This window comes from Pempheris klunzingeri, chromosome 14 (assembly GCF_042242105.1).
Source record: "Pempheris klunzingeri isolate RE-2024b chromosome 14, fPemKlu1.hap1, whole genome shotgun sequence".
Lineage (NCBI taxonomy): Eukaryota > Metazoa > Chordata > Actinopteri > Acropomatiformes > Pempheridae > Pempheris > Pempheris klunzingeri.
This window is the reverse complement of record NC_092025.1, coordinates 3,126,183-3,140,248: the sequence shown is the minus strand read 5'-3', so window position 1 is coordinate 3,140,248 and position 14,066 is coordinate 3,126,183. Positions and strand designations below refer to the sequence as shown.

Below are 14,066 nucleotides of genomic sequence, written 5' to 3'. Positions count from 1 at the left end.
GTTCCTGAAAGTGTCGTGCAGCCCTAATGGAGCTCCCAACCATTCAGGCAGTCTGAGCGTTTTCTGAAGCAGTTCATGCAGTGTGTCAGCCACAGAACAACAAACAGGAATTCACGTACAGCAGCTACATGTCGGCCCCCGCTCAGCCCAGAGGCAGTCCTCAGCCAGTCTGTGTGTGATGTGGCTGGATGTTATAAGGCAGCAGTGATGGGGACTATATTTACACCACAGTGAGAGCTTGTTTACATCAGTTACACCACAGTGAGATGGCTTCCAGTGTGTGTTCTGTGTGAGGGGAAAGGTAAAGCCAAGGTAACTCACCATTGTCTTTCAACTCCAGGACAGCAGCGCTCCACTAGTCCAGCACTGGTAACGTGTTACTGACTGAGGACTGGTGCATCATGTAGGAAAACATGATTCTGAACCAAACTCACATACAGTAGAATGTCCTTCTGGGGCCTGCTGGGGTTGTTTTTGTTCATTTTAGAACCACTCTATTTGTGATTAATAAAACTCACATCTAATATTACTGGAGACGTTGGTGTTTGCTTTCATTTCTGGTGTGTGTGTGTGTGTGTGTGTGTGTGTGTGTAAAGTGAGGATTCTGCATCTGTCATCATCTCATATTCTCTCTGCTGCCCACTGCGCCCCCCCCCCACTGTTCACAGAAATCCTGTTCACTATGAAAGTCCATCAAATGTCCCACCCATCTTTGTTGATCAAAAGCCATAATCTATTAAGCCATTTCCTCTTTCTACACTGAAAACAGCTTTCTTGTTCCTCTCTGGTGACTGTGCCAACTGGCGCCTACTTCTTAGATAAAGAGCATTAGAATCAATGAGCTCAGCAGGGATGATATATTGTAGTTTGCAGCAGAGCCAATGGACACTTTTATTTAATTCATAGAAAAATCTTTTAAAACTTGGCTCCTCGATTTGGTTCAACGTGGGATTTAAAAACACCTTTCTGACTGTGACCCTGATGAATCATCTCAGATTATCAATAAATGAAGGACATTTTCAGACAAGACAGTGTTCCAGTTGCTGAACAGAGCGGTTTTGAAGGCTGAGTCACTGTAGCTGCGGCTCCTCTGAAGGTGAGGCGAGGGAGTTTCTCACACTCCAGTCAGACCTGTGGTTAGTCCTGCTGGTCTCTGCTGCCCGTGACTTACCATCACTTACTGCCACACAGTAGAGTTCATCTCTAAGGATGAATCCTCTTCTGTCTTTTTGCTATATTCTCAACATGAAAGTGTTCCAAGTGGTGTTTTACAAGCAAAACGTGTGTGTGTGTGTGTTTGAGACCTGTGGCACACCAGGACGTCCCTGCTGAAGGTGTTGTGCTGTTCCACTGATCGACAGTTGGTGGCAGTAACACACAAAGAAGATTAACAATGTGCCAAAGAAAGGCAGTGAAGAAAAAGATTGGCAGCCAGCAAATATAAACAATGAACCTGTTTTTACAATTAAATCAGCTTTGCAAATGTTTTCTGCATGTGTAACAGAAAACTCCACAGGGTGCCTTTAATGTTGACATTTAAATACCACTGAATTAATACCGTGGAGAAATTTTACTTTGAAAGCATCTCTGGATGGATGATGATGAAGTTTGTCTCTTGCTCTTTATCTCCAGAGAGCCGTTTCGAGTGGTGCAGTCTCAAAAAGTTGAACTTAAGTGTGTTTTAGGGTTCACACATTTAAGGTGCCAAGCTTAAAGAAATCGAGGCAAATCAGGAGCTGCTCAAATTTGATCGTTCAGGCCAAAATTCAAGCTGAAAACTGGACACCTGAATATCCAGACTCCCATGAACACTTCCTCCTGTACTTTGATCACACTATGCCGTGTTCGTAGGATTGACAGAAGCTGGTAAGTCAGAGGTCTGAGCAGTTCCACTGAGCCCCAGCTGATCGGGCTCACACGCCCTCATGTTCATGTTCAAGTTCATGTTGAATTTCACCCGTTGGAGCAACTTTATGTTTTGACCTGATCCGAATTTGACATCACACATTACAACTCTGGCTACATGTATTGTCTTAATACAAAAGTATTTCTTTGTGCATTGTGCCTTTAAAGATAACTTTGTACTGACAGGCTCAGATTGTTATTCTAAGTGTCTGACAGCATTACAGGGAAGACCAGCAACCTACCTCTGTGTTCTGTCAGGTAAAATTACTGCTTTTGTCAATGGAGTCTGGTGGCTTTGAAGAGAGCGATATAAACGGTTGTCTGTGGTTAAACAAAAAGGATCTACTGGTCTGTCTCTGTAGGGATCCACTCTGTGATATTGTCACATAGAACCGTTCAAACTGGCCATCAGGAGGTTTACAAAGAGGGAGATTCAAACCACATCAAGGCAGATAGTTTTCAAAGTAAAAGTTCTAAATACTATAAATTTACAGGAGTTTGCAGGACACAGCGCACTGTTTCCTACTTGGGATGTTCTAGAAAGTTACAGCGAGAAGACTGTCCTTCATATTTCACTCATCACGTTTGGCACCACGAGTGACTAAAACTGGATGTGTATTTTCAGCAGCTTTGATTGATTCGTCTCATTCTGATATCAGCAGACGTCACTGATCCAGACCAGGTTTCCTGTCAGTTGTTTGGCTGCAGTGAAGAAACAGAGACGGAGCCGCAAACACAAGTGTGTTCTGAGCAGTGAGGAGGAAAACAGACGGGAGAAAATCATACTTGACAGAAGGATGTAGCCTATTTAGAAAATACCACAGCATGACGTGATGAAGTGACACACTAGTGACAAGATATTTGTCTGTATCAGCGCGGGGCTACAGCTGCACCTACTGCTCTCAACCCCCCCATGAATAATTGGTTTCAGCCATTTCAGGACAGCTAGAAGGGCTCTGCTTGTTAAAACTTTGAAGTTGTTTGTCCAAACATGAGAAGGAGTCGGAGAATTTGGCCACATGACACTCAGATGTCCAGGCAGGCCGCTGAGGGACAATTTAAGACTTTTCTTTCACTGTCTCAGGAGTGAGTCATTGTTATGAAAGGACCTTGTTACATCTCAGTTCCTGCTACATGGAAGCCCCCCCGGGGGGGGGGGCATTTAACTGTTGTCAAGTTCGATCATGAAACTATTTACGAAAGCAGCATCACTGTAGTCTTTATTCATAAGTAACCAGAACTAATTACACATTTAAAAGTCTGTTCCTAGAGGATCCTTGTAATGTGTTGAAGTCTCTCTCACACACACACACACACACACACATACAATACTTCACATAATTACTGCTATGGATGTGTCAGTGTCTTACTGGCATATTTAGCTGATATCTGATCGTCATTAAAAAGTGATGTTGACTGGACAGTGTTGTATAAAAATACCAACACTGCTCTCAGTGTCAGTGGAAACCTTTTTAAGGCTTCAGGAGCTTTTCAGCAGCTTTCCTATCCCATCAAGAATTAAAATCTGGGGTAAAAAACAACAACAACATGTGCTTATAATGTAGGAGGTGATTTATTTTGGCGGAGAAATGTAACATGATGGAAAAATCTTCTTGGCTGCAGATGTGTCTCCTGCTGTTGTGCACCTCTGCCCTCTAGTGGTGGAGCGCTGCCACCACAGACCTCCTTCTCTTCTTCCACCTGCTGCAGAGACTGTGAGTCAAAGCTGCAGCTGCTGTGGACGCCAGGGGACAAAATAAAAGACTGACTGTTAATGATGATACACAGATGCATTTATTGTTACCGTGACAATTCCAACATGCCTTAAACTGAGTGTGTGACTCCCGGCGTCTGTTTAGACACACACCGGTCATGGTCGTGCACAGCTTCAAGCTCCCTGGTCCATTTCCCGCTGTGTATCGTTTTATTGATGCATGATGGACTATGGAACACGTTGGTGAATATGACGTGCTTGGTCCTCCAGTTTGTTCTGTGCTACTCAAAGTTTCTGTTTGAAAGCTTCAGAAGAGGCCCAGCAGACACACAGTACGACAGGATCAGGCAGGAGGCCACTGGCTCCAGTCTGTCTGAGCAGTTCATGAGAAGAACTACTGAGACAGATGTCCTTACAGACTGATTGTCTCAGCCAATAAGTGCTGTGTTTGGCAGCCAGCAGCACTGGCGGTGTGGAGTCCTCCACACTTGATGTGTGCGAATACATTAGACCGACACCACTATAGTTTTAGATGATTTCTTCTGGCCAATGGGACATTCTCACTGGGGAACATTTGTGGCCCAAATTTCACATTCAAACTCAGACAAATGTGATGTGACCTCCTGTACGCTTTGAGAATGAAAACGTTGAGAAAGAGATTTCAAGGCAAACTTCACTAACATGAATCTGTTAGTAAGTCTTTAGACTCATCTGCCGAGGTGTTCCCTTTAACCCTTAATCGGGCAAGGAACCATATTTGGTAACTTAAGTGGGAGCTCAAAATGTCGCCCCTTGCCTCACCATGAGTAGAACTACAAGATTTCTCCAAACCAATCAGAAGCAATCAGGCTACATGACAGACTGGCAAGAAAAAAAATATGGTAACTTCATTGACCTTGATTTTCACCATAACATTACATTATTTTTTTTTAAAAAACTCACAAAAGAAAAAAAGTCTTGTATTAACCACCAGTAATGGTCTAGCATTGAAATTTTGAATTTCTAAGTATTTCAATGAGCGCTCTATAAAGGGTTAAGTATGTCAGACTTTATTTTTTCACTTTAGTTGGAAGTTTGAAACTTACTGTTTAAAAAGGTTTATTCTAAACAACTACATTTGATCAGTTCAGTGGACAAGAACTAATGCTGATGAATCCTGGATGTGAGGACTAGATGACAAACTGACTTTCTGAGTCTGGATAGAAGACATATTGATTTATTTACTGTAAGTAATCATGACATTTCACACTGTCTAGGAGTTTTGTACAAAGTAAACGTAGTTGTCTGAACTTACTTTTGGTTTGTTGACACAACTCCTTATTTATGCCAAGGAATATTGGTGATATAACTTTTTGCAGTGTATGTGGACATCATCATAGTGCAAACCTTTATTGGCATTTATTGTTATTTATTATAACATATATAACATTTACATAAATATCTCAATAGACAGCAATAATACTTTGAACCAGACAAAATGAGGCAGTGCTTGTTTGCAAGAGGATAAAATACAAGGGAGCAAAAGAAATCCCAAAGCAGACAACGTCTCAGAGCTGCAGCTGGTTATTGTCTTGCCTTTGTTGGTGCACATGCTGTTAGAAGGTTTTTCATGTAACATGTTGCAGGAACATGTACCATAGATGGTATGTGTGTCACCCTTAAGTCAGCACTCTATTTTCCTGACTCCACTTTGTCTGGACGACTGGTCGGTCCATGGAAAGGTCAAGTCCATCTTTGGGGTGCCCCCTCACATACCTGAAACCAGATATTGCTTGCAGAATCTTATATATGAGGATGCTTTACTCTGTATTCTTTAGTCTCTCGTCTATGCCTGTGATGTTAGACTCCGAGCTCGTAAACTACATAAACTTCTTGAATGCATCTTGGTGTCCTCTCTTCATTACGAGAAACCACAGAGGAGCATCCCTACACATGCACACTGGTGCACTGGTGCACTGATACATGGTCTGCTACACTGATTTCACCGTGGGGTGAAGTCCTCTGTGTTTCCTTTCATTTCATAGAAAGAGGAGGCATCATAGTGCAGTCTGTAGCTCTGTGTGGGAGTCCTCATGAGGCCCCAAAATAAATCAAAGGGGTCACAAAATAATTTAAGCAATGAGGTAGGGATTTTTGGTTAATATTTCACACTTTGTCCCTGATTTTTTTAGTGAGATGTTGTATCATTTCACCTTTTCAGGCATCTAAAAATCCTTCCAATGAAAGAATGTGAGAAAGAGGAATCCTTATCTCTCTCTGGAGGCCATAACCTGGAGAGCAGTGCAGCACCTGGACAGGTAATGAGAGCACCTGCCAGACTGAACTCCGGGCTGCACAGCCTGCTGCCTGTCTGCCTGCCAGGGTCTGTAGCCTCTTCCGCCTGTTGATACTGCGCCCAGAAAGTGCAGACATATTGTGCCCAGAGAAGATACCAATGTTCAAAATGGCCACATGCAACCATATATGTTTGCGTTAGGGACAATACGGCTCATAGAAAATTAAAAAAATAGATGTAAAAAAGAAACTCGTTTGGGAAAAAAAAAAAAAAAAACAGCTTTCCTTCACATGACTGTCGACGCATGCGCAGTCGACCGGTTGTAACTCGAAGTAGTGAATAATCTGGGAAGCTGTCTGCTGTGGACACCGAGCAGAAAGTGCAGAGAGGCTGTCAGAGCAGGAGTCTTCCTCCGCATGGTCCACACACTCGGCTGGACTGACGAGCAGCGATGAGCTTCTTCGGTTTTGGTCAAAGTGCGGACATTGATATAGTTCTGAATGACGCCGAGACGAGAAAGAAGGCAGAGCATAAGAGCGAAGATGGCAGGAAGGACAAGTATTTTCTTTTCTACGACGGGGAGACGGTGTCTGGCAAAGTCAACGTTACACTCAAGTACCCGGGAAAGAGGCTGGAGCACAACGGCATCAAGATAGAGTTTGTCGGGCAGATAGGTGAGCGGCGGGCGGGCCTGCGTTTCACCGCGAGCCCGCCGACAGAAGTGGCCAAAGTCCGTGAGGAGGTGTTGGGGAGCTAGCTACGGGCTCCGGCTGCACCGCCGAACACCCACAGGCTCACTTTATCACATTTATCCTCATAAGTACCGTGTGGAGCCCCCACACTCGGCTCCAGACTCCACTGTCACGCTTCTGTCGTAACAAGTGTCAGTTTGAAGTAGCAGGTCTCGTGACGGAGGTGGGTGCTAGCTAACGTCAGCTGACCCAGCAGCCATTGGCCAGCTGCCGCCCTGACCTTTGACCCCCGTCCTTTGAAACGTCGAGCTGCCGACTATGGCCGTCCTCCATAACACCATAGCATGTCTGTGTGCTCCGTGCTAAGCGGCCGTCAGGGCTGTCGTCGGCGGACCGTGGGGCTGATATTCCACGCAGTGGCGTCGGTAACGTTAGCAGGGAGCTAATAAAAGCTGCTGTTAGAGAACTGAACTTGAACAAAATGATTCAAACCATGACGATTTCCCCCAAAACAAACTGGGACAGAAGTGAAATACATCGGTGTGGAGATGTAACTAAGTACATCTACTTAACTACTATAATTTGAGGTGTTTGTACTTCAGTCCCACTACATATCAGATGTAATAACTTTTTATATTTATTTACTGAGATGTGGTTGCAGATTTAGAAACAAAGACATACAGTGACTACAAAATGTCACAGATGAACCTGCCCAGTAGTTTATGGACAAATGTAACGTTGACTTTTGATACTTAAAGTACATTTTATAGTCATTCTGGATGTTTTATACAAGATTTTGAATGCAGGACATTTACTGATAATTGAGTATTTTTACATTGTTGTATTCCTGTCATGGGTATGAATACTTCTTTCTCTACTGGAAATCAGTTTGTACCATCTAAAATCTACTGATATTTTAGTTGAGAGCGATTGCGTTTGATAATCTCCACGCTCCGACAAAATCACAGTGTGTCTTTAAAGGATAAATTAAGGAAAGGAAAAAAACTATTAGACATCTGCAACTAATTGCACAAAGGTGGTACTGTGTAAAGCCAGCCTGAGGGCCCACCTGATGGAGAATAGATAACCCCTCTTCAGTCCAGCTGCAGCTTGTTTGTGTTCTTTCAAAGATGCAAACTGTTCCATTTTAATTTCTTTTGTAAGTTATTAAAAGACAGTCAGTCTGGTTAAAGGGCACCAACAGTAAGGGACTTCCTCTTATTTTGTCCTTCCCTGTCCCTGAAAGCATAAATGCATCTTGATATTTTTCGTCACTGCTGCGCCCCTCCCTTTCCCCTTTTTCTGTTCGCCACCATTTGTCTCCAAATTCAAAAGAAGAAGTTGGTTCAGGGATAGAAAGAATAGAAGGCAAGATGGCAGCCTTAAAGCTGGCCTTGTTTTAAAAAAAAAAAAAGAAAGATGGTGTACACAAAGACTGCATCACATCAGATTGTTTGGAGCTGCAGTGGATGAACTCTGATGGCCCGGTCATTAGACCACTAGCCTAGTGGTGCGTCAGTCAAACACTCCTTCCACAAGACAAAGCTATTACAGTTTTCTTCTGTCATCACATCAAATCGTATCTGTTTGCAGCTGTTAGCATTGAAGGGACACACTTGTACATGCTCTTTATCAGATCTCTGTATAAAACTGCTCCACTGTAGCTGTCTGATGCTATTAATGTCTTTTTCAGAGCTGTACTACGACAGAGGAAACCACCATGAGTTTGTGTCTCTTGTGAAAGACTTGGCTCGGCCAGGGGAGCTCACACAATCGCAGACGTTTGACTTTGAGTTCACACACGTGGAGAAACCCTATGAGTCTTACACCGGTCAGAACGTCAAATTACGGTAAGCTGTGCTGTGTGCAGGAATTATCTGTAATGTAGAGTTAATAGAAAGTTCCCACACACACTTGTATCTTATAGCACTGTACACAATAGACGATGGCAACATTCCTGCTGGCAGGCAGAGGGTCTCATCAAGTCAAACTCAGATTAAGTGTCCTTAATTATTGATTTTGATGTATTGTACAATCAGCATCTTCCAAACTCTATGGCGAGGAAACAGCAGCAGATCTGTCCCCGTTCTGTGACTTCGTTAGAAGATATAATCATTTCTTTGTTTTCTACTTGTCCAACACTTCAAATCACGTCAGTTTACATCAAACAGCACTGACTGAAAGCTCGTCATCCGGTACCTCTGCACATGTTCACGTCTTTATGCTATTGTTAGCATATTAACATACTAGCGGTACATTTAGCACGCAGCCTGCTAAAATGCTAATATTAACATGACACAGAAATAGTTTGACATGTTTGGGCAACTTCTGGTAGTTGCGTATTGATCAGAACAGCCTAACAGCTCAACTCACTGGTCATGGTGTCACTGTCTTGTTGCCTTGTCTCATCTTTTTTTTTCTTCTTCCAGCTACTTTCTGAGGGCAACAGTAAGCCGGAGACTGAATGACATCAGCAAAGAGCTGGACATTGTGGTTCACACACTCAGCACTTACCCTGAGCTCAACTCCTCCATCAAGATGGAAGTGGGGATCGAGGACTGTCTACACATAGAGTTCGAGTACAATAAGTCCAAGTATGATTTTCTTGGCACTAAAATACCTTGATGAGAGTTGTACCTGCACACTGTATCTGTTTCCATCATAAAAGCATGAGAGAGGGGGAAAACCAATGTGTGGTTTTGACAGATCATGTCTTTGCTCACAGGTATCACCTAAAAGACGTGATTGTAGGGAAGATTTACTTTCTGCTGGTGAGGATTAAGATCAGACATATGGAGATTGACATCATCAAGCGGGAGACCACCGGTACAGGGCCGAACGTTTACCATGAGAACGACACCATAGCAAAGTACGAAATCATGGACGGTGCACCGGTCAGAGGTACTGATGAGGCTTTTATGCTCTCCTTCTGGATAATGAACTGTGTCTCCGTTGAGTTAATTTGTGACACACTAAAGCTTCTCCTGACTTCATGTGCTGCAGGAGAGTCCATCCCCATCAGGCTGTTTCTAGCAGGCTATGAGATGACGCCCACCATGAGGGATATCAACAAGAAGTTTTCAGTGCGCTACTACCTCAACCTGGTCCTCATCGATGAGGAGGAAAGACGCTACTTCAAACAGCAGGTACACCTTCTGCACTATGGCTTCATGTTGGTCTGGAACTTACCTGTGGTCCATCTGTTTACTTCCACGAGGAGCGTCGCCGCTCCAGCTGGTTCACTTGGTTTTCTTGATGCTCACATATTTAGAGTTTAATTCCAGCACCGTTACAGCTTTGAGACTTGAAATGAAAGCAGAAAGCCTGCTTTATAAACTGGAGATGGCAGGTGGGATCTAATGAAAGACACTGTTGAGGTGCATTATGGGAAATGTAGGATCCATAAAGACTAAAAGTCAGGATATTTGGGCCTCCACTGCTTATCTTATGTGTTTGTTTGTTTTTTTAAATCCCCAAGCTTTATTGATGGAATTGTTGGAGTGTCCCCCTAATCAGCTGAATATACTGTTTTTAATAACCTATGATAATAAATAGAGACTTTTTTGATAATCAAGTGATGGGTTCAGATCTTTGGGACTGTTGGTCAGACAAAACAAGACATGTGAAGATGTTACCTTGGGCTCTGAGATATTGTGAGGAGGACTTGCCATTTTTTCTACTTTTAGTTGATTAAGCCATTAATCAAGAAAGTAATTGGTAGATTCATTGATAATACAAAAAACAGTCTATCACCTATTGACAATTTGTAATGGAGGCATTTGGGCAGTTGAGATGCAGCTGGATAAGATAACCATGCCTACTGTGGGCCAACACGATCAGCTATTCATTCTCACACAGGTATACTGAGTTATTCTGTTGAGGATTTCTAGTTACATTTAATCGAACAATATCTCAAACAAGACCACAAGACGAGGATTGTTTTCATTCAGCCCCTGTCATGGCTGTAAATCTGTGTCTATTATTCGGGCATCAGGAATTTTAATATTCCACCTATACCTGTACTTGTACATCATTAGACTAATGATGCACATGGTGGTGTTTTGCAGGAGATCACCCTGTGGAGGAAAGGTGACATAGTGAGGAAGAGTATGTCTCACCAAGCAGTCATTGCTTCCCAGCGCTTCGAAGGCTCCTCCAATCCAGAGAGGTTGCAGACCCAGAGCAGCAAGGAAGAGAGCTAAAGCCCAGCTCGCACTACCCCCTCACGTAGTGAGTGTCTGAGCCTACACAGCGCAGAAATTGTCAGCAAATTCTGAATGTGAATATCGTTTGTTTGCATCGAGACAGAATGCGCTGCAGTGTTTTTCAGGACGAGTGAGTGGGGCTTTTGCTCATTGCGAGTAATTCTGAGTGTTTGGTTTAACCACCTTGAAGTACCAGCTGGGTGGAGTTTACCACATTAAGACTGACCAGACAGTGTCGGCTAACTTAAAACTGCACAAAATCGACTTTTAAGTGTTTAACTTAATTTTTGGCATTTATTGTACAGTTCAGTGTGGTAAACTTCACCTGTTAGATGCACTTAAATATCATTTACAAATACCGTTTGACCGATATCTAGAATTCACGCGTGTATGAATGTACGTTATGTGGCAGAGAGCCACCGCAGGTGTATTTCTAACACGTCCTTTCCTTCAAACTCCTTACTTGGCTGGAAGATTGTGCTGTGCTGAAACTGTAGTTATACAGTTGGTGGGTAAACAACAGATCTTACAGTTCATCTCTGTCTCCTCAAAGCAGTGTGACATAAATTCATCCAAGATTATTTTGCTGCCTCTTCATTATAAAAAAAAAAAAGAGCAACAACTCTTAATAAACAGAAGTAGAAGACTTAAAAACTCCTGAATGAAAGGAAATGCATTTACATATTTGTATAAGACAATGCTTCAAATATTTTCATACATTCCAAGGCTCTCATTAGAAATAGGCATGACTGTAGAGTATTTATTTTTAAGAGAATTCCATTTTTATCCAGCATTTACACGTGTGATGCACCAGTCGTGGTCCAGGTGTCAGCTGTTGCCACTGCTGCTAAAACAAACGTGGCACTGGTGAGCGCTGTGGGATGTTTCTTCCATCATGGTTCCAGTCTCTGATAGTTTGAAGCCCTGCTTTCTTATTTGCACTATGACCTCCTTCTGCTTTTCTCTTGCTCTCAGTGCTGTTTATGAGCTCACTGGAAGGACTCGTGGCAGGGTTCAGGGGCAGAGTGAAAATCAGACCAAGCCTGGGCATCACTTCAGCGTAGACAGTATTACATCTGTGTTTAGTGACAAACTGGACATAAACGCTTGGGAGTCCTGCCTCTTAACAGGCTGTGGGGGGGCTGATGGTCCTGTGTGGTTAGCTAGCTTTGTGCCTAAGGATTTATTGCCAAAATGTTTCAGTGCAATAGTAGAGAACATCTGCCACAGTGTACTGTTATGCCCTTTGTTCCCATTTAGACTGCTTATCACTTTATCCACTGGCATTTTTATGAAGTGAAAAGATGGGCTCAGTGTAAAGGTGGCTTCATACAATGTCATTGTGGAAAAGATAAATGTATAAGAATGACTCGGTCATACTGAGCATTTAATTAAGAGTCCCAAACTGTGTGTATTTTCTAAATGAGCATAATCAGGTTTTTTGTTGTTGTGGGCAGGCAGAGTAGATCAGGAAGCTCCTGTACCATTACTTTTTCATTTAGTTTCCTCTTCTAAAACCCATTTTCTCCATCCTGAAAAGGAGCACACTAGTGAGTACAGAGGGTGAAGCACTGAAGCTTAAGCACTCAGCCTGTTGTCCTTACATCGCCCTAGCTGCAACTTTTTTGCTTGACAAGCTTAAGCTGCGCAACAAAATCTATCACTGTGTATCATATTCAAGGTTTAGACCTTTTCATATTTTGTACTTTTCCTGGCAGCACGCTCAGTTTTTGGTATGTTGTGCTGAAGCAGCATGGCCACTGTGGGCAGACTGCTGTTCAGGTAACTGCTGAAACAAAGGACACGTCAAAGGAACGTGTTTATTTGGACTGGCATGCTATTGATGGTGGTAGAGAAGATTTAGATTTTTTTTTTTTTTTTTTTAAAAAGACAAAAAAAAAAAACCCTGGTTATTAGTGTTTGATCTGAAACCTTCCTTCGCCCTGCAAAAACGACATCACACTCTCCTCCCAATGTCAAACCACTAACATAGAGGGGAAAAACATAACCCTGCCCCCTGTCCACCCCCTAAAATGTTCTTCCAGTCCCTGAGCTGTACAGACCTGAGGCTACTGAGCATTATATCCCTGCCACCCTTGGTGTCCTTTATTTTGGACGTTACCTCCTTTCATATAATGATTCTTCTGTAGAACAAAAAAGCACCATTCAAGAAACCCAAAGCATCTTTGGAGTATACATTATACAGTACTTGTTTTTTTGTTCTGTTATGTGGCTGTGACTTATATTTTTGCCAGCACTGGTACAGACACACAGTAGCTAAACCAACCCTGTTTGTAATAGAGTAAAGTGAGATTACCACAGCAGAGAATGATGAACTGTGTAAATGCAACCCTACAGTATCTTCTGTTTATGTTCAGGTTATATTTTATCTTCCTGTCTATAAATGTTTATTTGAATCATTTTATATTCCTGTTTTACTCTGAATTAAAAGGGAGTCACTGAAAAGCTCATCTCCTCTGTTTATTGCATTTAATTATTGATTTGTACAAAGTCAGTGTGCTCTTCTTGTTGCTTCAGTCACCACTTTAAAACACACACGATGACTGTCTGTAAGCCAAGCTCACCTCTGTCTCACTAACATGATGTTTTTGCATATTTTAACTCTAAAATCTATTAGACACTCTTACATTTTTACTAGAATGAATCAGACTAGACGGCTGTGGCTATGAAGGCTTACGTGAAGAGCTACAGTTTGATCACATGTTTAGTCCTTTCACTTCTCAGATTCTGTTTTTTTACTGATATTTCCTCTTTGATATGGAATTTGGAGACACCATGTTTGTTTTCAGTCACTCCACTGTGTGGAGCTCTTCGTGTCACTAGAGGGCAGGTTTGGATCAAATTCCTCTGAACTACATTTCCCGACCAAAGAATTAAATAATTTGTGGAAATGGAGGCCATTGATAATCTGCATCACTTAAAGGGTAACAAATCATGGCTGTTTACTTATTAGTACCAAGTGATAACCTGCAGTTATTACTTTAAAGGTGCACTTTACATGTGAAGCTGTACAAAGAGTGTAAACAGAGCTATTTTATAAAAGGAATAAAGCAGAAAGTTGTCACTCCAAAAGGGAAATCTTTTGCCTTTATGCAGTGTGCAGACAGGCAAAACAGTTTCCAAAGACTCGTTCATCATGTGAAACTGGGAGCGAAACTCGAGCCGCTGAATAGATTCCACAGGAATTCGATGGTGGTGTGGTATTATGTGATGAATGTGCCTGCTCCGTATCTCGAAAGAATGTCTGCCATGTT

At 42.5% G+C, this 14,066-nt stretch overlaps 1 protein-coding gene across 1 annotated transcript; it reads left to right on the top strand.

Annotated features, from left to right (window-relative positions):
- Nucleotides 1–6,239: 6,239 nt before the first annotated feature.
- vps26bl (vacuolar protein sorting 26 homolog B, like) lies at nucleotides 6,240–12,665 on the top strand. The gene is made up of 6 exons (XM_070843508.1): nucleotides 6,240–6,568; nucleotides 8,280–8,436; nucleotides 9,016–9,180; nucleotides 9,312–9,487; nucleotides 9,590–9,732; nucleotides 10,654–12,665. The coding sequence occupies exons 1-6, from the start codon at nucleotides 6,346–6,348 to the stop codon at nucleotides 10,786–10,788; spliced, it is 999 nt and encodes a 332-aa protein (XP_070699609.1). The 5' UTR covers nucleotides 6,240–6,345; the 3' UTR covers nucleotides 10,789–12,665.
- The last annotated feature ends 1,401 nt before the right edge of the window (nucleotides 12,666–14,066 follow it).

Coding starts and splice junctions, on each gene's coding strand:
- vps26bl (XM_070843508.1), top strand. CDS start 6,346: ATGAGCTTCTTCGGTTTTGGTCAAAGTGCGGACATTGATATAGTTCTG. Junction 9,181..9,311: donor TTCGAGTACAATAAGTCCAA/GTATGATTTTCT, acceptor CTTTGCTCACAG/GTATCACCTAAAAGACGTGA. Junction 9,733..10,653: donor GACGCTACTTCAAACAGCAG/GTACACCTTCTG, acceptor GGTGTTTTGCAG/GAGATCACCCTGTGGAGGAA.